The following is a 26852-nucleotide window of genomic DNA, read 5'->3' on the forward strand; positions in this document are numbered from 1 at the left end:
GAAAAGAGAAAGGGCGAGTGGATGGACGCAAGGTGGGGCTCAGAGGGGAGTGTAGGCTGCAGCCTGGTTGCTGGGGGGCTGCCATCCTGTCCACATGGCCTCAGTGGGCCGTTCTGGGGGTGGCCTGTCCCCTCAGGCTGCAGGAGCCTTCTCATGTGTCCTAGTCTCCTGATGGCTCTGAGGGTAATGTGTAATTAACGTGATGTGATATGTTCCCTATCGCGGGGATGCAGGACACTGTGGTAGGCAGTGCAGAGGATGCCCGTTCTACAGGTCAGAGCTCCTAGGAGAGCCTTCCAGTGTGTGGCTTCCAGGAAAAGTCAAGTGCACCACGGAAGGCTGAGGCACCACCAACTACCCACCTCCATTCTTCCAAATCCAGGACAGATGGCCAAGTTGGTCGGCCTCTAAAGGGCAGGAACTATATTTTGCTCCTCTTTTTATCTCCCAGAACCTGGCATATAACCAACAATCAGAAAGGCGAGAAGGGACTTCTGAATGAGTGACACGGGGGCGGGGGTGGGAGATTGGAGTGAGACCAAGCTGTGACAGAAAAGGGAGCGAGGGCACCGGGCACATGCCCCCCGGACTTGGACTTTAAATACCCTTGTTCTTAACCTCTGCAAATCACGCTCAAGAAACAGACTTTGGCTTAAGCACGTGTTGATGACAAAGCAACACGTTTAAGGCAGGGCTCAGCCTGCTCTGCAAATCCATAACTCCCAACACTGTTCTTCCTCTACAGATGACCCGGCCGCCTCTTCCTGAGGCTCCCAGCTGGTCCCATGTTGAAATTCCTTGTGTGTAGCTCTGAGGAGAAGTCCACTCCTCCGGAGACGGAGCGGACGGGCTGATGGTGGTACTGGGGGTGGCTGGTCAAAGGCCCCTCGGGTGGGCTGTGCACGCCAGCTCCTGGAGGAAACATTAGGTGGTGATGCAGTAGGCAGCTCGGGGGCTCCTCTGAAGCTTTTACTGTGCTTGCACTTGAACTCCAGCACCAGCCGGGTGTATGTGTTGAAGGTGGTGACAGCTGACGCCATGCAGCAGGTGAAGGAAACCCAGGCCGTGCTAGGGACAAATATACAAAAAAAACTGGAATGTAAGACTCTGACTTCCTTACAGGTTTGAAAGAAAAATACCGGGATCCCTTCCTATTAGGCAGCTGGGCCGATGCCGCCTTAGGGATTTAAGGATCTCATGGTGTTGCCTTCCACCACGTTGCAGGTAAAGAGCTGTGGGCAAGAGGACTGAATTTGGTCTGTCTTAGGGTAGGTTCTGAATGTTTCCTAGTAAAAGACAATGTCTCGTATAGTGTTAAAGTCAGGCTAGGAGTTTAACGGATTCATTTACACTGCACTGATTAGTGTAAGTGCTGTGTTCTTTTATACCTGGTGGCGTATTTTTTGTGTTTGTGTATACACACACACACACACACACACACACACACACTCACTCACTCACTCACTCACTCACTCACTCCCGCCCTGCCATACAATTTTTTGAACAGTTGTTTCCCAAGCTACAGTTAACCTTGTATAATCCCCAAGATTCCATAGAGCTGTAGCTCAGCTGGACACAGTGGACACAGCCCGAGACACTACATCCCTCCTTTCCCTGACACACATACTTCCTGCCAGATACCTCTTCCATCTTCCTTGGTTTTGCACCTAGCTGTCTTAGGGTCCACGACGTTGAGCCTCTGAGAGGCATTCAGGAAACACTGACTCCACATCTACAGGTATTATCCTAGGCAGCTCTAGTGGAATTTGCCTACTGTGGAAACAATGTGGTTCTTGGCTTACGGGAGTTTGTAAAGGATGGAAGAGATGCTGGAGATGAAGAGAAGCTGGATGGATTCAACAAAGAGAAAAAGACACCAGGGAACTGTATCAAACACATTCCTAAAAACTGCAGAAGTCCAACCCTTAAGTCTTCCGTGATCACGGGAAGCCCAGGACACCAGCAGTGGTGTAGGTTGTGTGTGTGTGGGTATTTCACGAGGCCAGGTGATGCCTAGAGGCTACGCGCTGCTGCTGCGTGTTCCTCTCTGCTGCCTCTGATGGACTAGACTCAGGTTGAGGATGCTTCTGATGGCAGTTTTGAAGTCTGAGATCTGCAGTTGAAATGCCCAGAATGGCTTGAAAATGGATAAAAGGTGAGAAACGATGAGTCTGGAAAATGAGCTAAACTGATCGGGTGGCTGATGGAGAGATCAAAGGCCCCTGAATCCAATAGCACATGTTACACCATGAGGAAAGGGGAGGAGCTCCTGTGACGGACATGTACAGGCTTCCATATACCTCTTCAGCACGGACTGTCTTTCCAGCACTGTTAAGTGCTTAGCACTCAGCCCAGACGGTCCATGTAGGTCCAAGTCGGCACCTGTGCAGTGAATGGAGAGCGTTCCTCAAGGGAGACGGTGAGGAACCCAAACAAAGGGGGTGTTTCCCTTGAATGTGTGTGTTTCATCATGGTCACTGCTTCCCTCTTTTAAAGAGAAATCTAGACTAACTGAGCCCTTAGTTCTTTAAGGGTTAGAGAGAGACTGGTAGGGGAAGTTTCATTTCTAACACAGTTCGATGGAATAAGAATGGAAGCAGGATGAAGCCACTCTTCATCACAGGAGAAGAGTGAGCCATTCGCAGGAATGGACTCCGATCCAGACTGCAAGGCTAATTCTTCATTTCTCTGTCTCCCAATACCTTGGATCATAAAATATATAAAACAGAGAGCATCATTTCCGTAAGCCATGCAAAATTAGTCTCATTTACCAAGGGTGTCCTACATAACAGGTGAAGAAGCACTTGTTACAGCTTTATCAGCAGAAAAAATAAGCCCGAGGAATCCACTCTGTACCTCCTCAGAAGGTGGGGGGGAGAATGGGCGTGGCCTGCTGGTCCAGCCCTCTGGGTGACTAATGGACATCTGGGATGAGGGATGAAGAGAAGGCAGAAGGACACAGAGCAAGCATCTAGTTGAGGTGGACCAGGGAAGAGGAGAAAGGTGGAGGAGCGCCTACTAAAAGACCCGGCCGTAATTCCAAGCATGGGGCCTCCAGTGTTCTGGACCCAAGTTGGCCGTTGCTTGGAAGACTTGTGACTACATCATATGGCCCACCATCCCCAGAAGGCCTACAGAGGAAACAGGAAGGCAGTTCCCTTAGAGACAGGCTGGCATTGCCATGTACGGGGAATACGATTTGGGAGCAACCTCCTCATCCGGCATCAGGTACAACCTGTGTCGAGGCGTTCCATTACCCCGATGCCACCACACTCCGGGGGGACTACTCTGCAGTGGGGGCTTCTCCTTGAAGGTGTATCTGCAATCGCTTCCCCAGATGTTTGGTTTCAAGCTGTGGGAACATTTCTGAGTCGAGGCTGCACACAGGCTGCTGCTCCCTTTACTTCTTTCCCACCTGTACCCCCAGTATGGGCCCTATCCTTCGTCTACACGCATCTCTCACTTTATGCAACAGAGTGTGGAAAAGCTGCGTGGATGTCACGACTCAAAAGTAAACCAGGGGCTTCCCTGGTGGCGCAGTGGTTGGGAGTCCGCCTGCCGATGCAGGGGACACGGGTTCGTGCCCTGGTCTGGGAAGATCCCACATGCCCCGGAGCGGCTGGGCCCGTGGGCCATGGCCGCTGAGCCTGCGCATCCGGAGCCTGTGCTCCGCAAAGGGAGAGGCCACAACAGTGAGAGGCCTGCGTACCGCAAACAAACAAACAAACAAACCAAAAAAAAAAACCAAACTGTATTGTACATAATGAGAAAACTTTCAAATAAAAAGAACCTAGAGAGAAATCATTTAGCAAAGGACATAATGATCTAAGATAACATTTCGCATGTTATTTCCATTTAAAATTAAAGACGCCTGTGCTGTTATCTCCTGGCTCCATTCTTTAGACCGCCTTGGGGCTCCTTCTTCCCTTGGGACAGAGACTGCAGCCTTCCGGCTAGTGCTTCAAAGGCAGCAGAGAACACCCCCCCTCCTCTCCAGCTCTGGAGATGCTCACCTGACAAGACGGAGAAGATGGCGGTGAAGGTGCTCAGCCTGAGGCCACAGCCGGGGTGCCCCGTGAATAGCAAGTCCATCAGTAGGAGGAGGAAGCTGATGAGTCCCAGTCCGATGGAGGCGAATCGGACTCCCAGTGATAGCCGTAGGATCTCTGTCAGAAACCAGAGGAAGAAGAACTCTCACCTGACAGTTAACTAACTGAACCGGCGGTGAACAAATGCTGCCCATGAGAAGTGCAGAGCCTCATAGCACCAGAGGAGGAGACAGAGGTGAAAACAGCTGGGACAGCCCTTAGCCTGGGGCTCTTTGTTCTCCCTCTGCTCAGTACCCAACACATAGCCAAGTACACTTGACTGCATGTAAAGGCTCTTAGGGAGGTTTGAGAAGAAATCATCCAAGTTTCACCAAATCTTGCAGGGATATGACTTTGCTAGTTATCATTTTTGTTTCTCCTTTGTTTTAAAGTTTAATCTTGGAGCAATCCATTTTGTTTCTCTTCTTCCTCCCCCCATCCCTACCCCCCCCACCCTTGCCCTCTTTGACTCCCTTCTTTCTATGTTACGATAAAATTATCGGGGTGGGGGGGGAGGAAAGACCCAAGCTTTCTACATGGTTACTTGGCAACTGGAGTAGGTTAGAGCTGTTGGTGGATTTCTATTTGTGGACTTTATTTGTCCCTGCTGTTCCTTTTTTGCATTCCTGCATAGGAATGAGGGTCAGCCTAGCAGGAGTTTGTGTCACCCCGTGGGGCTCAGAAGAAGAGAAAAGCAAGAGATCACAGTACAGTTTAGATACTCAGAGGCCCAACTCAATGGCAACTAAATTTGTCATCAAAGCTACATACTTGCCCCAAGCCCCAAGGGAAGGTGGGGGACAAAAGCCTTCTCCATCAACCGCTTCCCTCCAAATCGGAGAGAGGGGTGACATGGGTCTTGCAACGTGGCAGATTCCAGTAATCCTTTCTCACCTCTCTCGGTTGGTGGTGTGAGTTCAAGGAAACTTCGGCACCTCTCCCCTGAAACAGACAAGGTACAGGGTGATGAGGTGCTGCCTTGGACGAGGGATGCAGACTTTCCCCCAGTCCCATCCCAGGTACTGCTCCATTTGGTCCTACACAGGCCTGCCCCGCACGTGGTAGGCAGGCAATAAATGTCTCTTTGGAAGCAGGGAAGGATGCATGGATGGATGAACAAAATAGGCCAGAGTCATCCAAGATTAATTTCTCTCTCAAGTCCTGATAATGAAGAGTACACTTCCCTGAGTCACCCCGGGGAATGTCCCCAGCATCGGTTCACCAGCACCTTTTGCTCCTGCTGTACCACTGGGCTGCAGGGCTCTAAACTGTTTCCGGGACTGGAGTTGGAGCAGTGCTAAGTGACACAATAATAACTCAAGTATAAATGTAAATACACACGAATTATAATCCTGTCCCATCTCCTCTTCCCCTTAGCCTAAATCGGGAGAAGCAGCAGATTGCAAATTGTACACAGTTCTGGGCTTTAGAAAAGCTTCACGACCGGGGGAATCTTTGCATGCTTTGAGCAGGGAGGAGGGGATGTCCTCAACCCCACTGCTCCCCACCCGAGGACGACCCTTACCTAACGGGCTGGCACAGCGCCTGCTTTGCGAGTATGAGGCCCAGCGGCGTGAGACATGGGAGGGTCTGTCTGGGTCCAATTTCCACAATCTAGTTACTTTCTCTGGGCTTCAGTTCCCCTACCTTTTCTTTTTTTTTGCGGTACACGGGCCTCTCACCGTTGTGGCCTCTCCCGCTGCGGAGCACAGGCTCCGGACGTGCAGGCTCGGCGGCCATGGCTCACGGGCCCAGCCGCTCCGGGGCATGTGGGATCTTCCCGGACCGGGGCACGAACCCGTGTCCCCTGCATCGGCAGGCGGACTCTCAACCACTGCGCCACCAGGGAAGCCCTCCCCTACCTTTTCAACTGTAGCAGTAACACTTAGAATGAGAACACCCTTTTGGGGTCTTATTTAAAGGCGATCTACTCTGATCCCTGCATCTCACAAATGAGAAAATCCAGACCTGTAGGAATGAAGTTCTTCCTATAAGGTCACAGCTGGGCAGAGTCCCCGCTCTTTCTATGATATTCTCCTCATTTTGTCTAGGCAACTCTAGCTCGCTGGGATGGAAATTCTCATAATGTTAAAAGTCTGCACGAGCACAGGGAACTCTACTTCACTTTGCTGTACGGTAGAAACTAACACAACATTGTAAAACCACTCTACCCCAATTGAAAAAAAAAAAAGTCTGCATGAAACCCTTTAAGGGTAATGCTATTTGAAACCTGCGAGACTGGAGGTGAAACGTCAGATGGTTGGACTTTGGACCTTATTACGAGGGAGTCTGATGGGGAAGGGACCCAATGCAGAGTGGGGAGACCCCGAGGCGGAGGTGGGGCCCTGCAGGGGTGAGTGAGGGCTGTACAAAGAATCCCACTGATTCTTTGCCTGCATGAGATCCCTGGTGGGGAAAAGATATCAGGTGGGTGGGGTGAGGGGCCACCTGGGTCTTGCACGATTTCCTCATAGGAGAGCCACATGCCACTCCCGAAGGCATGGGAGGTGGAGCGGTCATCCCCAGTCTCCCAGCTGTACTGCACCACCTCCAGAGATGATACATTTGTGCTGCTCCCATCCAAGCGCACTGGCACATCAAAGCACTCGGCTGGCAGACCTTTCCCGCACAGGGGCTCGGGCACCTTCTGTATGCCCACAAACCAGTAGTTGCTGAGCAGGGATGCTGTGGAAAGGCTGCGTGATAGCATGTTGAGGAAGGCAGATAGGCATGTCCATAGGTCAGAAAAGGCCTTCGGGAGCTCCATCTGTAACAGACAAACACAAGAGCGGAGCCTGATTTCAGAGCCTCCTCGGAGATCAGTGCCCTCCCCCGCAGCTCCCTAAGCTCGAGCCACTTTCCTCCAACAAGACGGGCACGACGAGCCACTGGGAGTTTTCTCCAAGTAGCCGTGAGGAAGCTTGGGCTCCAGGAGTGGCCCAGAGTAGGCACCGTAGTGATGATGTTTATTTAAGCTGGACCTTATTATATTAAAACGCTTATTGGGGATCGTCTGAATAAGCATCGGATAATATGAGACTAAGCCACTGAGCTAGTATATATCTGGTTGAGAAAAAGAATTGGGAGCTCTCCAAATGCTCCTGCTGGTAATTTTTGGCTTTGTCTTCCTTGAAAGGTAGCAGCACTGACTTGTGGAGGTATTTGTTATTGTGACAACGTAAGTTTTGGATGTCTTCCTCCCTGCATTAGATTTCTCCGAGAGGAGTAAAGGGGCATATATCCTATCAACGAAGGTTAAAGTGGATCCTCCCTGGGGGAGCAGATAGAGGCACTGGGCCCTTGAGGATAAGAGGGCAGTGGACCAACCGGGATGTGGGGATGCTGCAACCTTTGGAGAGGAGATGAAGCTATGGGTTCTCAGAGAGGAGGCGATGTGGGTCCAGGTTCCATCCACTGCCCCCGAGATGACAGAATCTCAAATGCCAGGTGGCTGCATGGTACCCATGGAGGCTGGACGCCGAGTGCTGTGACCTTGGAGACACGGGAGGGTGCCCTTGGTGGGTGGGGACAAGGAACGTGCAGGGGTGGCCCCACAGCCTGATGCAGCCGCAGTGCCTGACTCCCAGGGGTAACCCAGTGCGTGGCTAAAGAATGAGTGTGGCCTGGGTAGCTCTGGCTGGAGCCCCTGACCTCATCATTTTTAGCCTAAGAGAAGAGAAGGGTGAGCTGAAAAAGTCCACTACTAGTTACTTCAAAGTTGGGGAGAGGTGGCTTGCAGCCAGATCTAAGCTGATTTAGAAAAAGAAAGAAATCTGACAGGTCTCAGATTTTGAGACGTTTGCATTACGAAGCAGTTTGTACTGTTATAGTAATACGTACTGAATGGAGAAGAAGCCCGTACTTAGTTGCTGACAGACACTTCTTAAAGTAAGCCATCTTGAGCTTTCTAGGCGATCGCTCATATCAGGATTAATCAGACCCAAATCTGCTTAGCTTAAGAGATGTAAATAAAACCATAGCTAAATGAGACAGGCCCATCTCCTCTCATCGTCTCCAGCTTAACGTTTTCTACATTAAACAGGGAACTTTCTCTTAGAAACATAACAGTTTGTTCTTCAGAATTTCCAGGCACTAAAACCGTGCATACCACAAAGTGCAGGTTTTCTTTTTTTTTTTAATGGCAATAAGAAATATACCAGATTCTCATGTGTATAAAAAGCCAGTAAGCAAAACGTATGATGAAACAGCTTCTGAAAAGCAATTTGCTAATATGATTTTTTTTAAGCACTCAACAAATTAACTCCATCAAGAATTTTCTGGGGGACCCTGCTGAGGACTCAAAAGCCATGGCATCTGGAAGGGGGGTGATCTTATATTGCCAGATATGGGAGTCATTATGAGGCCCCCTTCTTCCTGCAAAAGAACGTTTTATTCTTGTTTTTAGTGATGAAAATCCTATTGGTTTTTGTCATTGTTCTGTTACTATGAGTTAGTTATTCTTTCTTTTTTTGTATCCATTGCCTGACTAGGAAATAGACTTCAAGGTGAAACATCTTCATCAGTCATCCTGCATAAAGGCAGAACTAAGGGTTTACGCAAGTCTACATTTTTGACAACTTTATTTTCAATCACCTACGGCTTGGAGATTTATCTACTATCACATCACATCAGATGTTAATTCTACCCTCAATCCATTTCAGATCATATATATTTGTAAGTTACTCTTCAGGTTGTTCTGAAATAAGAATAATGAACCCCTCGCCACAGTACAACCACTCTGTAGCAGCACTAAGCTGACAACCAAATGAAGGAATTGAGAAACAGAGGATGAAGAAGAGCTTAGAATGAAGCCCAAAGAGGTTGTTTCCAGGAGTGTCCACCAAGGAGCCTCATTTAAGAATTATCTTGATCATCGAATGAGAATCCATTCAAAAGGCTTTTCAAGAATTATCTTCAACACCCACAGTGCCATGCCCTTCATCACATATTTTATTCCTCCCCCCAAAATATGCCTTTTCTCACTAGGATCCAGACACTTTTTGAATTGGAAGAACAATCTAATTTGGTGATGGTTTCCTTAAGGGGATCATGGAGAAGTAGCAGCTAGAAGACAAGTTCTGTCTTTGCAGGTACTGATGAGCCCCAAGCCAAGGGGACTCTTTAGTCTCTAGAAAAGGGACAGAGTGTGGCTTCCCTGCTCAGATCTACTAGGAAGTACATAGATGTGAAAATGTCAGTAATTCTTCCACTGACATAGGTTAACAGAAAGCCCTCAGATTTAACTTAGGCTAGTGCGGAGAGCAAATTGATGAGACTGGTACATCTCTTAAAAGAATCAGGTGCAAAAGAAAGCGAAGCTGGTTACCTTGGCCGTGGTCAGCATCTTGTGGTTTGTCCAGAAGGACCGCAGGTGCCATCTGTGCTCCAAATCCCTTTGGTTTAGTGTTGAAAGAAGGAAAACTCCCTTTCCACCCTCCTCCCTCCCCCTCCCACACCCCTCCCCTCTAGCTCATAGTTTTTGGAGTACCTCATGATTAAATGCTGCCTTGCAGGGGACTTGGGCATTTAATAATTGCCAGTGCAATCATGACCCAGCTGTTCTGGGAGATTACACAGGAGAGCTTGCCAGTGGGGATCTGGGATTCAGCATAAGAAGCAAGGACCTGGACCTCTGCATGTGCAGAGGGAAATTTCTTTAAAGAGTACCTGATCACTGAGTTTCCATCTCACTGCCATTCCCTAGGTAACTAGTGTGAATGGACTGGTCTTGATTTTATGGCAGACAAAATATTCCAGAGTCACCGTTACTACAAAAGCTCCCATTCCCTTGTGTTGGGCTTTCCATCCCTTTAATAAGCTCTGTGACCTGCAGTGTCAGGGCCTCATGGAGCCATGGGTATGAAAAGGCTTTCTGGTGTCGTGGGCGGTCTCCACCGTCCAGTTAGCGATATTAGTAAGGATTATTACAACAACCTGAGACCGTCAGAGTGTTAGGTAGGGTTGGGGGTGAGGATGCAGTTGGAGGAGGGTTGGAGGGAAATAAATCCCAGGGTCAGCAATGCTACAGCTATCTATCATTTCTCTCCCAATCTTTGGGCAAAGGGATAAAATTTTTTATCTTTTAAAAAATGATTTCTAAAACTTAAAAAAATAAAAACGAAGATACTCTTTCTTCTTGGTATGTCTTCTCTTTTACCTGGTGATCTGCTTCTCATCAAGGTTAATAAAAGTCACTCATTCTTTGAAAATGTTGCTTCCTAAGAACAGTTCCCTTTTCTTTGTCCTTGTCACACTCTACCCCTCCCATGACGTTTTCTAGATTCCATTCTGATTGTTTGCCTTGATTGTAAAGTCTTCAAAGGCTGCTGCTTGTTCAAGAGCGGTAGGTCTCAATTCTGACTGAGCATCAGAACATCTTTGCAACTTTGGAAGATATGCAGATTCCTGGGCTCCATCCTGAGCGGCCGTCGTGGTTCTGGGGTGAGGCCCAGGAAGCTATAATTTTAGAAGGATTTTGGTACCCAACCAGGGATGGACTTCTGGTTTCCGTTTCTGCATGTGAGGACCTTGGGAGCCGCCCCTCTGACCAAAAAACAAGTAAAAATCTGAACAGACTGAAAACTATATAGACAGGGGATTAATGTACCATAAAATCATACCTCTTTGATTCACTTTGGGTTGACATTTAATGAAAGCCTCTCTACCCTGCCCTGCCCTTCTGCCACCTCATCCAGATTTGCCACCAACCAAGTCATGGTCTTCCCATCCTATGTTTGTGCAGCTGGTTTAGGGAATCAAAGGCAGGCTTCCCTCGGGGCATTTGAACTGGTCCACACTCCAGCCAAATGAGACTGTCACCGGGTATGTTCTCTACTCCTAACAGCACGTTTTACACATGTACTTCTGTCCAGGCGTGATGTCTGTATCACCCAAATGGCCGTTTCTGCACGGTGACAGAACTCCCTCTCCTTTGGCAGAAGGGAGCAGGGATGCCTGTGGTCACTTTTTGCCCCTGAATTGGCTGTTGGTCTCTAGGCTGCAGTTTTCATATCAACGCTGGGTGGCGCTGTCTCCCCATATTTTCCCTCTTCGGGACACCAGCTTCCCGCCCCCCCCCCCAGTTGGCAAAGCTGGGTGGAGGTGGCTGCCCGCTGGGCAGGCTGGGGCTCTTGCTCTTTGTTCTTCCCTTGGCCTCCTCCCCACACACGAATCTATAGAAGCCGTACGTCAGCCTTCTGGAATTCAGGGCTCAGAACGAACTCTGGGGCCATCCAGCTGCTCCCTTGAGGACATCTTGTAAGACTGTGCTGTGGCACATTTTTTTGGTGGCCAGTTTTAGTTTTCAGTAACTCAATAGGTCCTCATATACTTCCCATGGGAAATACAGCTCCGCAGTAACAGAAAACACAGTTAGCCAATGTTTCCTGATGAGTTTTGCACACATTTTTCTCTACTTAATCGTATCCTCATTCCCTTTCCACCCCAGAACAGTGAGCAATTCTTTTCCCTTCGCTCTGCTTCCACCCTTCAAATACTTGGAGACACTTCTCATATCCCGCTTGAGTCACCGTTTGGCACAGTGCTCTGTCTTTGGGTTTTTATTGCCTCTGCTCATAAACCGTGCCCTCTGTGTCTTAATAGCCCGAAGTGTGCCTTCTCCAGGGAAAAGGGGATGGGAGTGGCAGAGTCTCAGGTGGGTCACATGAGGAGGTCTAGAGGTGGATTTCGAGAGCGTAGCTGATGAAACTTCAGCTTCGTGGTCCCCCACTTACTCAGGCCCCTTCCAAGATGCTGTTACCTAATTTGTACTTGTCATTTTGTGTTCTTTTTCTTAAAGAGGGCCTCTCGAATTTTATTATTTTAGCCCTTCCCAAAGCCTGAATCTACCCCTTAGGAGGCTGTGCGTTTAGTGTGTGTGCTTGGCTGGCTGCCTCCTAGCTGTGCTCAGTGCTGAGAGCACCCCCCTTCCCTCCCCAAGGACCCTGGGCCACGAGGTCTAGTTTCCTCTTTTTGACAAAACATGAGTTTCTCTGCCTGGCCACAAAAATCAGAGCCCAGCATCCTACTCACTTCCTTTCATTGTAATTTGGGCATGTTAATATATTTTTTTTCTTCTCTTTCTTCTCTTAGGACAGAAAAAGTAATCACTAGTCAATGTCACATAAATATAATTTGGTTAGGCTCAGAATTCAAGACAGACGAGAAGATTCCACATCTCAAAACAATATTGAAGGGCTTCCCTGGTGGCGCAGTGGTTGGGAGTCCGCCTGCTGATGCAGGGGACGCGGGTTCGTGACCCGGTCCAGGAAGATCCCACATGCCGCGGAGCGGCTGGGCCCGTGAGCCATGGCCGATGAGCCTGTGTGTCCGGAGCCTGCGCGTCCAGAGCCTGTGCTCCGCAACGGGAGAGGCCACAGCAGTGAGAGGCCCGCGTACCACAAAAAAACCAAAAAAACAAAAAAACAAAAAAACCACAACAATATTGAACTTTTGTGTGCTGGACTTTTACCATCTCAGGATTGACCTCACAGGGATGTATGTGCAACTGAACATTTATGACATCGCAAAGCCAAGGGCTGGGACTAACCTAGTCTTGCTAAGGTCTTAAGTTACCACGCCCGGCACTGTGGAAAACCACATTTACTAGGTATGAATGAAGAGAAACTGGTCTTGGGACACCCACATTTACTTTATAAACAGGAATTCAGTTTCCTTTGTGACTATGCTGAAGACTAGAAGTGACTAAAACAATGCGTAAGAATGCTGAGATGCTGAGCAGTGGAAGATTGTATAGCATACCGCTTCCCTCAGGTCCAAGCCTGGGGCTACAGGATCCCCATTTTTTTTTTTTTAATATATCCATTCTGGCATTTTGTCCCAAGAGAGTTTTGTTTGGGACAGATAGTAGTATCTCTGTCCTTCTCCCAGGTGTCAGATTTCTGACCCAGTTTCTGTTAACTAACTCCTTTCTGTTACTCAGTAGACAAAAGGCTGGAATGGAGAGTAAGTAAATGTTTCTCGGTTGTCACTGGCTCTGACCTACACCACCCTATTCTCTGCTCCTGCGCGTGTTCTACCGTGTGCCTCCCTCATGTAACTCATCATATGGTTTACTTGGCTGTTCTGCCCACTTGGCTAAGTTTCTAGATACAGTAGCAACTATGCTTTACTCATTGTTGATCCTCAGAGCCTAGCCCTAACAGCCACAAATGAATGGAATGAATGAATGAAGTGTGAAATGGAAACCAGGCTCATGAATACAATTAGAATACAATTAGGAAGACGATGGGTGAAGATAAGATAATGAAGAAAAGTGTCCAAACAGCCTTCTATTGTAGAGGAAACACGAATCCTCCTGCTTCACATACAGAAGAGCAGTGTCCACAGGTCCACAGAAACACCCTATGCCTTTCTATACAGATGCACCCAGCGTTTCATCACACAGACCCTCTGCCAATACATTTCCTCCCACCTGTGGAAACACTCCTGCTGTTTGACCAGCCAAGCCCAGAAAACAGCAATGATCTCATGAACCAGCATTATCTTCAGTTCACAGACACCAGGGTACAATCAGATTGCTCACAAGCCAGTGACAGATTGGAAATGTTATGTCCTTTCCCAAGCTCGGTGATCCCCCACTGATTGGAGCCCTTTCGGCTGACATATCTTGAGCCGTCTGAGCTTTCGAAGCTCTAAATTCCAATTTTTACTTCAATGCCTGACATGTGACTCACTTATTAACGAAGATAAAGACGGTTCACACAGGACATTTTTGATATCTGCCTCCCAGCCCTAAAGGGAAGACTGATGCCACTAAAATGCCCATGCCGATTATCCAAAATACTAACAGCACTCTAGGACACTGAGCTCTGGGGTTTCCTAGCGTCAGGTTAATTCTCATGTAACCATGCTTTATGTCCACATGACCCTAGGGGCTCCCAGAATAAAAAACGACTCCTAACATGGGTCCAGGAGTTTTGGGAACACCTACTTATGTGCAGTGGGAAGGCCCAAAGAAAAGCATCTGGGGGCCTCTCCTCTCTGTGCCTTTTCCCTTTCCGCTTTTTAATGGAATTGTTTGAGGGCTTTTGCTAATGCAGTCATTTCCAGGAGAGGAAGCCGCCGTTCTTCCATGCCGCAAGCAGCTGGAGTGAATCAGGGGGGCAGCCCATCTGCACATCCTGTGGGGCAATCGCTCACGCTGGGGTGACAGAGCCCTCGTGGCCTGCTTGGGGCGGGGGTGAGAGGGTGGTGGTGGTGGGGTGGGTCTCGGGGACCGACGGGTGGGGCGGGGGTCTAACGCGAGAGGCCTCTCGAGGGGTGCTTAGGGCGCGGCCCCGGGCTGGCAGCGCTGCGCTGCCCCGTTTCCATCCCGCGTGCGCCTCCCTCGTCCCTTTCTCTCCTGCCCTCTCTTTCTCCCCCTGGCAGCCGCGAGGCCCGAGCGTAGGCTAGTCCCCGCCGCCACCCCGCAGCCCCCTCCCTCCCGGAGTAACACCCCGGCCCAAGGTTTACTACGCCTCCCGGTCGCCTAGCAGCGGGCGCGCGTTGCCATGGCGACGCGCGGGAGCGTGCTTTGAATTGTTTGGCTAGGCTCCGCCCAGCGGCCGAGCCCCGGAAGGTCCCGAGAGGGTGGGGCGCCCCGCCAGGGCCCTTCGGGCTCTCCATCTTCCTGCGGGGACGGGAGCGGCGAACCGGGGACCCTCCCAGGCGGGGCGGGCGGAGGGAGTGCGGAGACCTTGCCCATCCCCTGAATTCCGAGCACAGGCTGGTGGGCCGAGGGTCGGGAGGAGCCGGGTGCCGTGGAATCCAGAGTCAAGGCTTTCCCCGCCCCCTGCCCTCCCCCTGAACTTACTCTCCCGGCTGCAGTTCTGCAGGAAGGCCGTGCCTTTGCCTCATTTCGTGGGTCCAAGAGGCTGAACTTCGGGGCCACGAACCCTCAGCAGATCAGAGTTCTAGTCACTGCTCCACCCACGACCCCAGGACGGGGCTAAGGATTTTGGCCAAGTTCTCTAATCTCCCCGAGCGACTGTTTTCTCAGAGGCGAATTAGAAAGAGTTTGACCTTCACGGTTCTGCTGTGAAGATCAAAAGCGGTAGAGTGAATGTGGAAAGGAAGAGGAAGGACCCCGTCCGTGTCCTGGACGGCTTACCGGTCCCTCCACAGACGTTTAATCCTCACAACCAGCCCGAAGGAGAGGCGGCCGCTCCGTTCTAGACGCGAGTCAGATTCCCAGAGTCTGACTCGCTCAAGGCCACACGGCTCGTAAATACTGGAAACGTCCTGAGCCATGGCCTGGCCGCCCCGCAGCAAAGGGGAGGCCCAGTCACCTGGGTTGCGTAAACTTCGCGGATTTATACCGATAAACAGACTCTCCCATATTTCCTCTGTATGTCTCCTCATAAAACAACAAAATGTTTTTTCCCTGTGGCTGGCTTTCCTGTCCTATGCCTATCCACTTCTGAGGGTTCTCTTATTTGTGATCTGTTCACTTAGGGAGCTTCTGAACCAGGCAAGCGGGCTGAGCCCACCATGAGCTCTTCTCCGCGGCCCCAGAAGGGTCTTTTTCCTAGAACCAGTCCTATCCTTTCTTCTGAGATCCCTAAATTCCAGACCATGAACAGCACACCCCATTGCTCTGTGTGTTTTATTTCTCTGGCTAATTGTAAGCTTCATTTTTCTTTCCTGAGAAAGGCAGGATATAGGAGAATGAACGTTGCCTTTTTTTTTTTAGTAACCCTGAGAGCTGCAATTTGGTAGTTCCCAACTTTCTCAAAATGGGAGGCAAGTCCCTTCCAGATGTGGATTCTACCCTAAACAAGCCAAGACATCTTCGCTGGCTGTGAGTGTCTTTCTGGGTCTGGAAGCATCTCTGCAGATTCTTTGAGACCAGAAAGAACCTGAGGTCATGCTGTCCTCCTTAGTTCCAGCAGATTTCCAATCAGAGCTGGCTTTCAGTGGGACCATGGGTGCCTCATCATCTCTTTCTGTTCACTAGAGTGATACACATCTTTATCGCTGCCATGGTCGTTGGGCCTTCTACTGGGGACCAGATTTTGTAACAGGAATCATACAGATGGAGAGGAAAAAAGAAGAGCTAGAAGACACAAGCTGCCCTGGGAGCAGAGAGGGAAAGTATGATAAGAGTCAAAGGAGGAAGAAATGGAAGTTTTAATGGAAGATGATGAGAAAACAAGAGGCCAAGGTAATCACCAGGTTTATCGATAAAAACTGGGCTTGAGTAACATATTTTTACTGCATTTCGGATAATCCTACCATGTGTTCTCAAGCTCCTTACCCTGAGCGTGTGAAATAAATTGATGAATTTGTATAATTACCAATATTACCAATCCAACATTAAGAGTACTATACATGAGATAGTCCTGAGATTTCAGAATTCGAGGTACCTACCTTCCGGGTGAGACAAACATTTTGAGTCAGCTGAGAGGAATTGCTCATTCACTTTTGAAGTTCTGAGGCAAAGGGGTTTCAGTGTTTCTTCTGCTCTGTTTTAATCGGTTGCATGGGATGAGTATGGAGTTGAAGATGAATCAAGGCCCCTCTTGCCAGCAGAGGGGTCAGGTGGTGTGAGGTGGGCTGGAGATGATGAAGAGGATATCCTGCGGCCAGGACACCCATGTAGGTGGGGCTGGCTGACACAGGAGGCTGCCTCTGTGACATCACAGCGGCAGCAGGGGTCTCCCTGCTGCTCCCTCTGCCTCATCCCCCCACTCTCAGAAGGACTGGGGCCACTCTGGGGTTACCTATCAGAGGCCTGGGTGTCTTCTCTGTCATCTGGATCAGTGCTTTGATTACTATGCATAAGAATCACCTGGGCATCTTAGTAAACGATCAGATTCTGAAGGTTGGGGATGGTTCCCACGTGAAAGTGACCAGACCACATGGGGCTGTAAGACCCTAGACCAGTGCTGACAAAGAGAAATGAGATATGACATAACTAATAATTTTCTAGTAGCCACATTAAAAAAAGTAAAATGGACACACACCCTGCAATACAACAATGATATCTTATACAGTGCTGTCGTCAAAGTCAAATGCAGTCCTCCCCCAAACGATAAAGTTGGGTTCAATGGAAAAATAATTTACACTGTTTCCATTTTTATTTATTTATTTATATTTATTTATTCACTATTTTTGGCCGCACCTTGCGGCATGCAAGATTTAGTTCCCCGACCAAGGATTGAACCCATCCCCCCTGCACTGGAAGCTCGGAGTCTTAACCACTGGACCGCCAGGGCAATCCTGCTTCCATTTTTAAAATTTAAATTAAAATGAAATAAAATTAGAAATCCAGTGCCTCAGTTGCACTCCGCCGAGGACTCTGAGGACTGCGTATCTGCATGTGGCTAAACTGGGCTACTGGACAGCTCAGCTCCAGACCATTCCCAGAAAAGATAGTGATGTACAGAAATTAGCACTCTAAAGGACTAGTATCTGGAAACTAGTAGATGTTCACTAATACTATTTTAATAAGTACATAATGAGGATTTGGGGGCTGTTAACACTGAGACGTAACTCTGAGGCTTGAAGAGGGTTTTCCAGCCAAGGGTCTGGCTGGGGACTTTCTGCCCTGTGAAATGTCATGCTCAGTCCACCTCTGAGCTTTTACTTGGGTGCTCCTCACTGGGACTCCTTTTTCTTCCTTGTCACCCCACGTAAATCCTACACGACCTTCAGGGTACACGATTCCAGCCTCAATTCAGCCAAAAGTCTTGCCTTGTTATTCTAGCCCTCATTTCTCTCCCTTTCCTTTGAGCTTGCATAGCGTGGATGGTCCAGCTGCACACTGTGGGGAGCTTCTTTCCATGGGCTTTTGAGCTGCTTGCTATGCGTTAGGTGTGTTAGCCTGTCTCTCTCATGAGATTCTAAACTGCTGGAGGACAGACCTACTTCTTTACTTTTATTGTGCTTAATATAGCGTTAAGGGCGTAATAGCTGCTCAATAAATATTATTTGATTTAATGAGCTAAGATACCTAAGTAAATGTCCAAGAGAGAACATCAGATCTCAAAGTACCAATAACTTGAACAAAAGGAATAACATGCCTCGTTCTCAGGATGTCTCAATTTGATCAAGATGTCAGTTCTCCCTAAGTTAATTTATAAATGTAATGGAACCCTAGTATGAATACCAATGAGCATTTAAAAAGAGAGAGATTGATATTAAAGTTCCTGTGAAAAAACAAATGCCCAAGACTAGCTAGGAAAACACTGGAAAGAAGGAGCTCTGAGGGGGCATTAGCCCTAACATATTAAAGGATGCTAAGCCTCTGTAACTAAAACAATATTGTATTTACCGGTGCATGGCTAGACAAACAGACCAGTGGAATAGAAGAGAAAGTCCAGAAATAAACACAGCTACAAGTAGACATCCAGTATCTGACAAGGGTGATATCTATAATCACTGGGGCAAAGATGATCTTTTAACAAATGGTGCTGGCACAAACTGATAGCCATTTAGAAAAATATAAATTGGATTCATTTTTATACCCTATATAAGAACAAACTCGAAATGAACTAGAGATCTGAATGCAAAACTGAAATTATACAAGTACCAGAAGAAAGCATGGGTGAATTCCTCCACAACTTGGGTGTAAATAAAGGCTTCCTAATGATCTGAAAATCCAGATACTAGATAAGAAAAGATTGATAAGTTTGACTACACTAAAAAACCAAACAAATGAAACAAACTGGGAGAAAATATTTGTAACACGTATGACAGATAAAAGACTAATATCCCTAATATAGAGAGTAATTTTAAAAATTAAGGGGGGAAAAGGGCCAAAATTCCTATAGAAAAGCGCAAAATTCAGAAATAGATGGTTCACAAAAAGAGAAATATAAATGGTTCTAAACATATGAAAAGATGTTCAACTTCATTTAAGAGCCATGCAAATTAAAACTATAAAGAAATCATTTCTTCTCTGTCAGATTGGCAAAACTATAAAGCTTGACAATATACTCTGTTGATGAGGCTGTGAAGAAACAGGTCCTTTCATTCATGGCTGGCAGGAATCCAAGATGGTACCACCCCTGTGGAGGAGAATTTGACAGTATTTAACAAAATTGCATGTGCTTTATCCCTTGACCACAGAAATCCAACTTCTAGGAATTTACCCTGAAGGTGCATCTCCCACGGTATGAAAATATATATGCACAAAGTTATTCACTGCAGCATTTTTTGTCATTGTAAAATATTGGAAACTACCTATATCTCCAAGCATAGGAGATGGGTTGAATAAAATATGGTATATACATGCAGTGGAGTACTGTGCAGCTGTATGAAGAAAACCCAAAAAACAAAGTAAGGGAGTTTTCTCTGAACTAGTATCAAATGATTTCCAGGAAATACTAGCTGAAAAAATGGAAAGTACAGAAGAGGATATATAGTATGCCATCTTTTGTGTAAAAAGGGAACGGAAATGAAACATACATATATCTTATTGTTACCAAAAGAAACACAGGAAAGATAAATCAGAAAGCAATAAACTTGATTACTTACCAGAGGGAGGGGATGGAAGTGATTCAGGAGGGAGTGACACTTCTACGTGAATAATACTTTTTGTATAGTTTGACTTTTGGAAGCATGTTAATCTTCTGCATATTCAAAAATAAAATTAAAACAAGATGGGAAGGGAAAGAAAAGCCTAAAACAAAACAAACTGAAACGAATGAATCCAATTGTATTTCAACCACACAAAAGAGAGAACAAATCGAAGTAACTCATGAACACGTTGTTTGACTGTTTATCTTCTGTCTGGGCTGAGGTTGAGTGGAGGAGAATTGTAACCAACTCCCGAACTCTTCTTAGTATATAGTCTTATTCATCTTGTGGTAAGAGGTGTCAAGAAATTTGGAAACTATTTTAAATGTACTGTGGCATTGGGCAAACGAAGAAATGTGTTAATGCTATTGGGAGTGAGAAGTCCCATATGGGAAATGGATATCAAAATGTGGAATGGGGAAGGCAAGAAGGAACCCTGTGGGGCTGGATCGGAACTAGAGGCATCAATGTGAACTCATGATTTCATGTATACATACATACACACACATGCATATGTATGTATACATATACACATGTGCACATAAATATGTATACATGTATATGTATTGTGCATGTATATATAATATGTATATGGTATTATGTTTTTATGTATATATATAAATACATGTATATTTTTTCTAGCTTTGTCTACTGAAAGGGCCTAGAAGCAGAGACACCCCAGTAGCAATGAGCACCTACAACTCAAATCTTGGCCTCTAATTCCAAGAGCTCCTCAAAGAAATGGCCAGTTCCGGAGCTAGGACAAGGTAGGTACATGATGAGCTTGGAACATTTGGCCAGAAAGTAAAGAAATGCATGAAAAAAAAATGATGAGGGGCATTCACAAGGACACAGGAACCACCTTGAAGGGATTTCTACTGGTTAAATCTGGTACAGTTTGAGCACCAAAATAATTAAGTATAGCATTGAATAATAAGCCATTGAAAAAAGTAGGAATTAATAAGTCCCTACTAATAAATATGTAGGCAGATAGATAAACAAATAAATATATAACATTCTATTTTAAAAAGTTGGACTGTGTTCCTTAAAAATGTCAATGTCACAAAAATCAAAGAAAAGCTAGGGAAATATTTCAGATTAAAGGAATTAAAGACACATGACATTGCAGCTGTATTTACAATAGCCAGGACATGGAAGCAGCCTAAGTGTCTATCGACAGATGAATAGATAAAGAAGATGTGGCACAGATATACAGTGGAACATTACTCAGCCATAAAAAGAAATGAAATCGAATTATTTGTAGTGAGGTGGATGGACCTAGAGTCTGTCATAGAGAGTGAAGTAAGTCAGAAAGAGAAAGACAAATACCATATGCTGACACATATATATGGAATCTAAGAAAAAAAAAAGGGTAATGAAGAACCTAGGGGCAGGACAGGAATAAAGACGCAGACGTAGAGAATGGACTTGAGGACACTGGGAGGGGGAAGGGTAAGCTGGGATGAAGTGAGAGAGTGGCATGGACATATATACACTACCAAATGTAAAATAGATAGCTAGTGGGAAGCAGCCGCATAGCACAGGGCGATCAGCTCGGTGCTTTGTGACCGCCTGGAGGGGTGGGATAGGGAGGGTGGGAGGGAGATGCAAGAGGGAGGAGATATGGGGATATATGTATATGTATAGCTGATTCACTTTGTCATAAAGCAGAAACTAACACACCATTGTAAAGCAGTTATACTCTAATAAAGATGTTTAAAAAAAAAAAAAGACACATGACAACTAAATGAAATACCTGATCCTAGGCTGGATTCTGTACTGAGGGAGGCAAAAAACTAAAGATAAAGGATTTTATTGAGTCAATTTATACCAACTGACTAAATAAAAGTATTGTATTAGTGCTAACTGTTTACTAAAGTTGATAATTGCATTATGATTGTGTGAGAAAATATCCCTATTCTTACTAAATAAACAATAAAGTGTTTAGGAGCAACGGGCCCTGATGTGAGCAATTTATTATCAGAAGGTTCAGAAAAATTTATCTATCTGTGAGAGAGAGAATGGGAGAGGGCACAAATGATACAGCAAATGAGGTAAAGTTGTAACAATAGATAAATTGGGGGAAGGATAACAGTTCTTTGTATTATTTGTACTGCAATTTTCCCATGAATTTTAAATTACTTCTGTCCCCTGCCCTCACCCCTCCAAAAAATACTAAAAGTGTCTAGAGACTCCTAAACAGTTCTCAGCTATGCTTACAGAATAGTTGTGAACACATCCAGAGCTGGCATTAAATCCTTTCGGGACCAGGACTTTTGTCCCCGTGTGGCTCCTGGTCTTCGTTCTTATCCATCTCGCGTTAATTGTGTTATTGTTCATAAAGGAAAGTGGAACCGCAGTTCCTTCTAGTTCATCTGGTTCATTCCTAGGGGCAAAGAACAAACCTTACTCACCTCTGAAATACCCACGGTGTACTTGCTCAGTTATCATTTGCAGACTTGAAATGGATTGAATGAACCCAGCTTGTCGTAGTATCTGAGACTTTTGTGTGGTGGTCTGGAGAAAAACCTCTTCAGATCAAGGAGAGTACTCTAGTCAGCAGCAGCTCCAAGATCTGGCGAAAGTGGTGTAAACAGTGCTGGGGGCAGTGTTGAGCAGATAAAGTGGTTGTGATAGCCTCAAAATGCACTCCTCCCCACAAAAGAGGATATTAGATATCCTAATCTCTGGAACCTGTGAATGTTACCTAATATGCTGAAAAAGGACTTTTCAGGTATGATGAAGTTAAGGACCTTGAGATAGGGAGATGACCTTGGATCATGGGGGGGGCCCTACATGCAATCACATGTATCCTTATAAGAGGGAGTTAGAGGGAGATTAGACACAAAGAGAAGAGGAGACAACGTGACCATGGATGCAGAGACTGGAGTGATGTCCCACAAGCCAAGGAATGCTGGCAGTCACACCAGGAGTTGGAAGAGGCAGGGGAGGATTCTCCCCTGAGGCTCCGAAAGGAGCGTGGGCCCCTGACATCCTGATTTTGGCCTAGTGAAACAACCTTCAGACTCGTGGCCTCCAGAAATCTGGGAAAGTAAATTTCTGCTGTTTTAAGCTCTCAAGTTTTGTGTTAATTTGTTAGAGGAGTCTTAGGAAACTAACACAGTGGTAGAAACTGAACTTTCTTCAACTTCTGTCCTCACCCTCCAGCCCATTACATATTCTTTCAGGAAGGTGTGTCCTCCCTGAGCCTTATTGCTTTTAATTTACAACATAGAAAAATAGAATATGTAGGGATACTGAGTAAAGGAGCAAAGGTCTGCGAAATACAACCTCATCATGCAAGCCTTTCCTTCCTCTAATACGGAAAGGTAGGTGTTCCCAACCTTGCCATCTCTCTCTGATCCATCCAGATATCACAGGCACAAGGTGATCCAAATTGACTATATGAATAATCCTACCTCTTGTCTTTTTCTTTCTTAAATCATTATTTGACTGAGAAAGGATCTAATTCAGAATTTAAAAAGAAATCCAATTGCATGTACTTATTAGTCATACTCCCCTTAATAAAATTTAGTGCACTTAAACTCCTCATCATTAATTTGGTTCATTGTCTCATTTAATCCCCATAATGCAACCAGGTAGGTTTATTAGTATTATTTTACTGATGAGGATGACCTTGAGGATGTGACTTTACAGATGATGATTCATGACTTTCTGATAAGTTATGGTAGGATGGCAGATCTAAGGGGAGTTCTATGCAAGCACAGCCTGGACACACATTTTGCCCAGCTTACTGGGGTGATTAGCAAATATGGCAGAAGTTCAGAGAAGGTGAATCTCCATGGAGGCAAACAGAATTGACAGGGCTCGAGGACAGGAATTCCAGTGGAATTTGGAGTTGGTGGAGTCATCAGTGATTCCAACATAACTAAGTCTGCTTAGGTTTCCAACTGTCTCTGGTATCATGTGACTTTGAGAGAGTCCAGGACAGGAGTTTTCTTGAATGTAGGTCATTTCTATCTTGGCTGTGAAGATTCTAAACCATCTGCATTCTCTACTGGGTAACGGGTAGAATTTGAACATTTGGAGGTGATATTACCCATGTGGCAAAGAACAGTTTAAAAAATGCATGGTTAAAAAATGCAGCTGTTACTTCAGTCTCCAAGCCAATTATAATATTCTGGCTTTCCCTCTTGATGTAAGTAGTTGCTGGCACTATATAAAGATGACGGGATGGATGGTAGGTAGAATGGAATTGAAGGGTTAGTGCCAAAACTCTTAGGTTAAGTCATTGAAACTTTGAAGAAACCTGTTTCCTCATCTCTAAAATGGGGTTAATAAAATCTTTCCTACTTATTCCATGAGGATGTCGTAAAGCTAAAATGAGGAAATGTGAACTTCTCAAGAGCTTTGGATTTAGACATATCTTGGTTCTAATCTACTTTTTCCACTTAGAGAGCTTTGAGCTAGTCTGGTTCAAAGTTCAAAATCCAGTCTAGTTTCTGAGTCTGAACTGTGGAGATAGTAGCAGCTAGCTACTTCATAGGGTCTTAGAGGAAATTAAACGAGATAACAAGTACAAAGTATTTAATAGTGCCAGGCATAGAGTAAACATCTCATCCATAGAAGCTCTGATTATATTGAGTCATAATTGACATACAAAGGATTTAAAAGGTTAAAAGGAACTGTGCATCGTCTTACTGATAGTAGCAGTAGTAGTTGGTACAAGGCTCGCAAAATCTAAGCATGCCTGTGAAGTATGCAAATGCATTTTTATTTATTAATGACAGTGAGCAAAGGCAAATATGCTTGTTCGGGCGATTAGCTTTAGACATAGAAGTACGACCAAGCCCCAATGATGTTTCCCCAGTTGAGACATTGTCCACCTATATTTCGACTTCAGGTATTTCTACTAATCCTGGCATTTTGTGAAGCCTTTTGCTCCATGTGTAACTCGATATGCCTCTTCTACTTCCTAAGACTGTAAATTCCTTGAGAATAAAGACAGCATTTTCTCCGTGGCCATTGAGCCGGGTGGGCCCTGGTGAGGACGGCGTGGGTGTTCCATACATTAAGTACTAATCGGTGTTGGGGCATGGCAGGAATGGTTCACATTTCCACCCAGCGTGATTCTGGGGCATTGCGCGTAGGGGACATGGAGCAGGGGAGATGCTAATGATGTGCCAGGACTGGGAGCCTCTTATTCAGGAGAGCGCACATGCTTTTCTCCCTGGGGCTTCCATCCACAGCGGTATGAACGAAAGTAAATTCTGAAGCAAAGCCCAGAGGGCTGGTTATGACTCCTTGCTTTCTCTTTTGAAGTAGTGGCTTACATTAATTTAGACGCCAAAGTCTAGGCTCTGATACTTCCTAGCTGTGGGAGCTGGAGTGTGTCATTAGGTCACTTTGAGCCTCAATTTTCTTATTTTGAAAACAGGGGTTGAGAAGTTACTGTATAGCACAGGGAACTCTACTCAGTGCTCTGTGGTGACCTAAATGGAAAGGAAATCCAAAAAAAGAGGGGATATATGTACACATATAGCTGATTCACTTTGCTGTACAGCAGAAACTGGCACAACATTGTAAAGCCACTATACTCCAATAAAAATTAATTTTAAAAAATATAAAAGAAGGTAAAATGGGTGATAATATCAGTTCTATTTGCTTCATGGGGTTGTCCTAAGCACCGATGAGAAAGCATACGTAAAAGCTATGCACACCGATACACGGGATTGGGTACACACGGGTACTATTATGATGTCACCCCCCCTACGGGCACCTTTTGGTGGCTTCTTGCCCAGAGATGACAGTCAGCTACATCTGAAGCACCGAGTACTCACTCCACTGGCTTCCAGGAGAGGCTGCTGTCCAGAGCACTTCAGGGGCTGCGCCCCCTTAGTGGCCCTCATCCTCCAGCTCACAGACTGTGCTGTCAATTTCTCCAAAGCCACCAGGGCCCAAACCTGGCTCTCCAGAAGCAGGAGGTGTGCATGAATCCGTTCCCCCAGCTCCAGCACTCATTTGTCAGCACTGACCAGTCGCTGTTCTGCCCAGAGTTGCCTGCGGCCACGAGCAGACATTTAGACAGCAACTGGCTGTATTTGGTGTGCAGTCGAGGACCCCAGAACAGAATTTCTTTGTGGGAGGGTTACCATTCCCCCACTGTTCCGGCTTCCTGGTGCTTCCAGAGTCTTCTATAAGTATTTCCACATTTGTCCAGACTTCTCCTTCCAGAGTCTTTTCTTTAACTCTTGGGGTTGAGTGACCCACTTGTACGCCTCATCCGTGGAGTATGACACTTGACCTGGCCAATGACAAAATCGTTGGCTGATGCGTCATAGGTCAATTATGTCTCCCCAGGCCCCTCAGGAGAAGGGACATTATCGGTTGTGACCATTACTACCCATCACCTCATTTTTTGAGGAAATTTCCAGAAGAGATGGGTATATCTGAGATTGCTTTTGCCCCTCGCATTGGTAATCATCAGACGTGAGTAGACAGAGGTAATTGATCCTCTGGAAAAGTCCAGAGGCTTCCCTGCTTACATTTCTCATCGGCTCTTTTCCTTTTTACAAATACTCCAAGACGCTCATGGACAAATTCCCTTCCTGCTACTCCCTCCACTTCTCACTTTACCCGGAGAAAGACATTACCAGGGCAATTATAACTTCCTTTACAATTTAATCACAGAATCACTGAACTTCAGAGTCAGTAGAGGCCTTGGAAACCGCTGTCTTAAGAGTTTCATGTGGACACACGTGGACCTGGGGGCTCAAAGAGATGAGGGGATTTAAGGGGCAAGGTGGCTCCAGCTGCATGCTCCCTGCTCTCTCACACTGCATGGAGCTGAAATTCCTCTTTGCAATAAACAAAGTATCATAAACTAGAAGGAAACTTCAGCGAGCTTCTGCTCTAGCCCCCTGACTGAGGCAGCACTGACCTGGCACCCAGACTGTACGCAAATCTATCTACTTCATCTTCCTACGTGATGTTCTTTCACTGAGGTCTCTTATAAGTCTGTCTTTCACTCTGTCTTTTTTGCTTGTTTTTTCTCTTAATTCCTCCCTCCCTATACACTATAATTAAATATTACTATTTTAGTCCCTAGGCTTGTGATGTATTTTCTTAAGAAAAAAAAAGGCACACAGGAAAACAAAGCAGTGCTGCCGTGTGGCAAAGGCAACTGTATCCCAAACGTTGTTTTCCGCCAGGCACATCGGGACACCAGGCTGGTCCCTGCTCATCCCTTCTGCTCTTCCCTCCCATTTGTTTTGAACTCAG

The 26852-nt window shown here is 46.3% G+C and overlaps 1 protein-coding gene and 1 long non-coding RNA gene across 2 annotated transcripts; one reads left to right on the forward strand and one right to left on the reverse strand.

Moving 5' to 3' along the window:
• Positions 1 to 629: 629 nt before the first annotated feature.
• GSG1 (germ cell associated 1) lies at positions 630 to 16668 on the reverse strand. Its single transcript, XM_049695077.1, is given in 10 exon segments — positions 630 to 802; positions 805 to 888; positions 891 to 924; positions 926 to 952; positions 954 to 1068; positions 3020 to 3131; positions 4014 to 4166; positions 4860 to 5030; positions 6537 to 6855; positions 16458 to 16668. Coding segments are annotated over 10 exon segments (1170 nt in total). The 5' UTR covers positions 16506 to 16668; the 3' UTR covers positions 630 to 695.
• Positions 15902 to 21311, forward strand: LOC125960576 (uncharacterized). The gene is made up of 3 exons (XR_007470382.1): positions 15902 to 16251; positions 20253 to 20377; positions 20755 to 21311. It is a non-coding gene; the product is annotated as an uncharacterized LOC125960576 (long non-coding RNA).
• Positions 21312 to 26852: the final 5541 nt, after the last annotated feature.

The sequence above is a fragment of the Orcinus orca genome, chromosome 11 (genome assembly GCF_937001465.1).
Source record: "Orcinus orca chromosome 11, mOrcOrc1.1, whole genome shotgun sequence".
NCBI lineage: Eukaryota > Metazoa > Chordata > Mammalia > Artiodactyla > Delphinidae > Orcinus > Orcinus orca.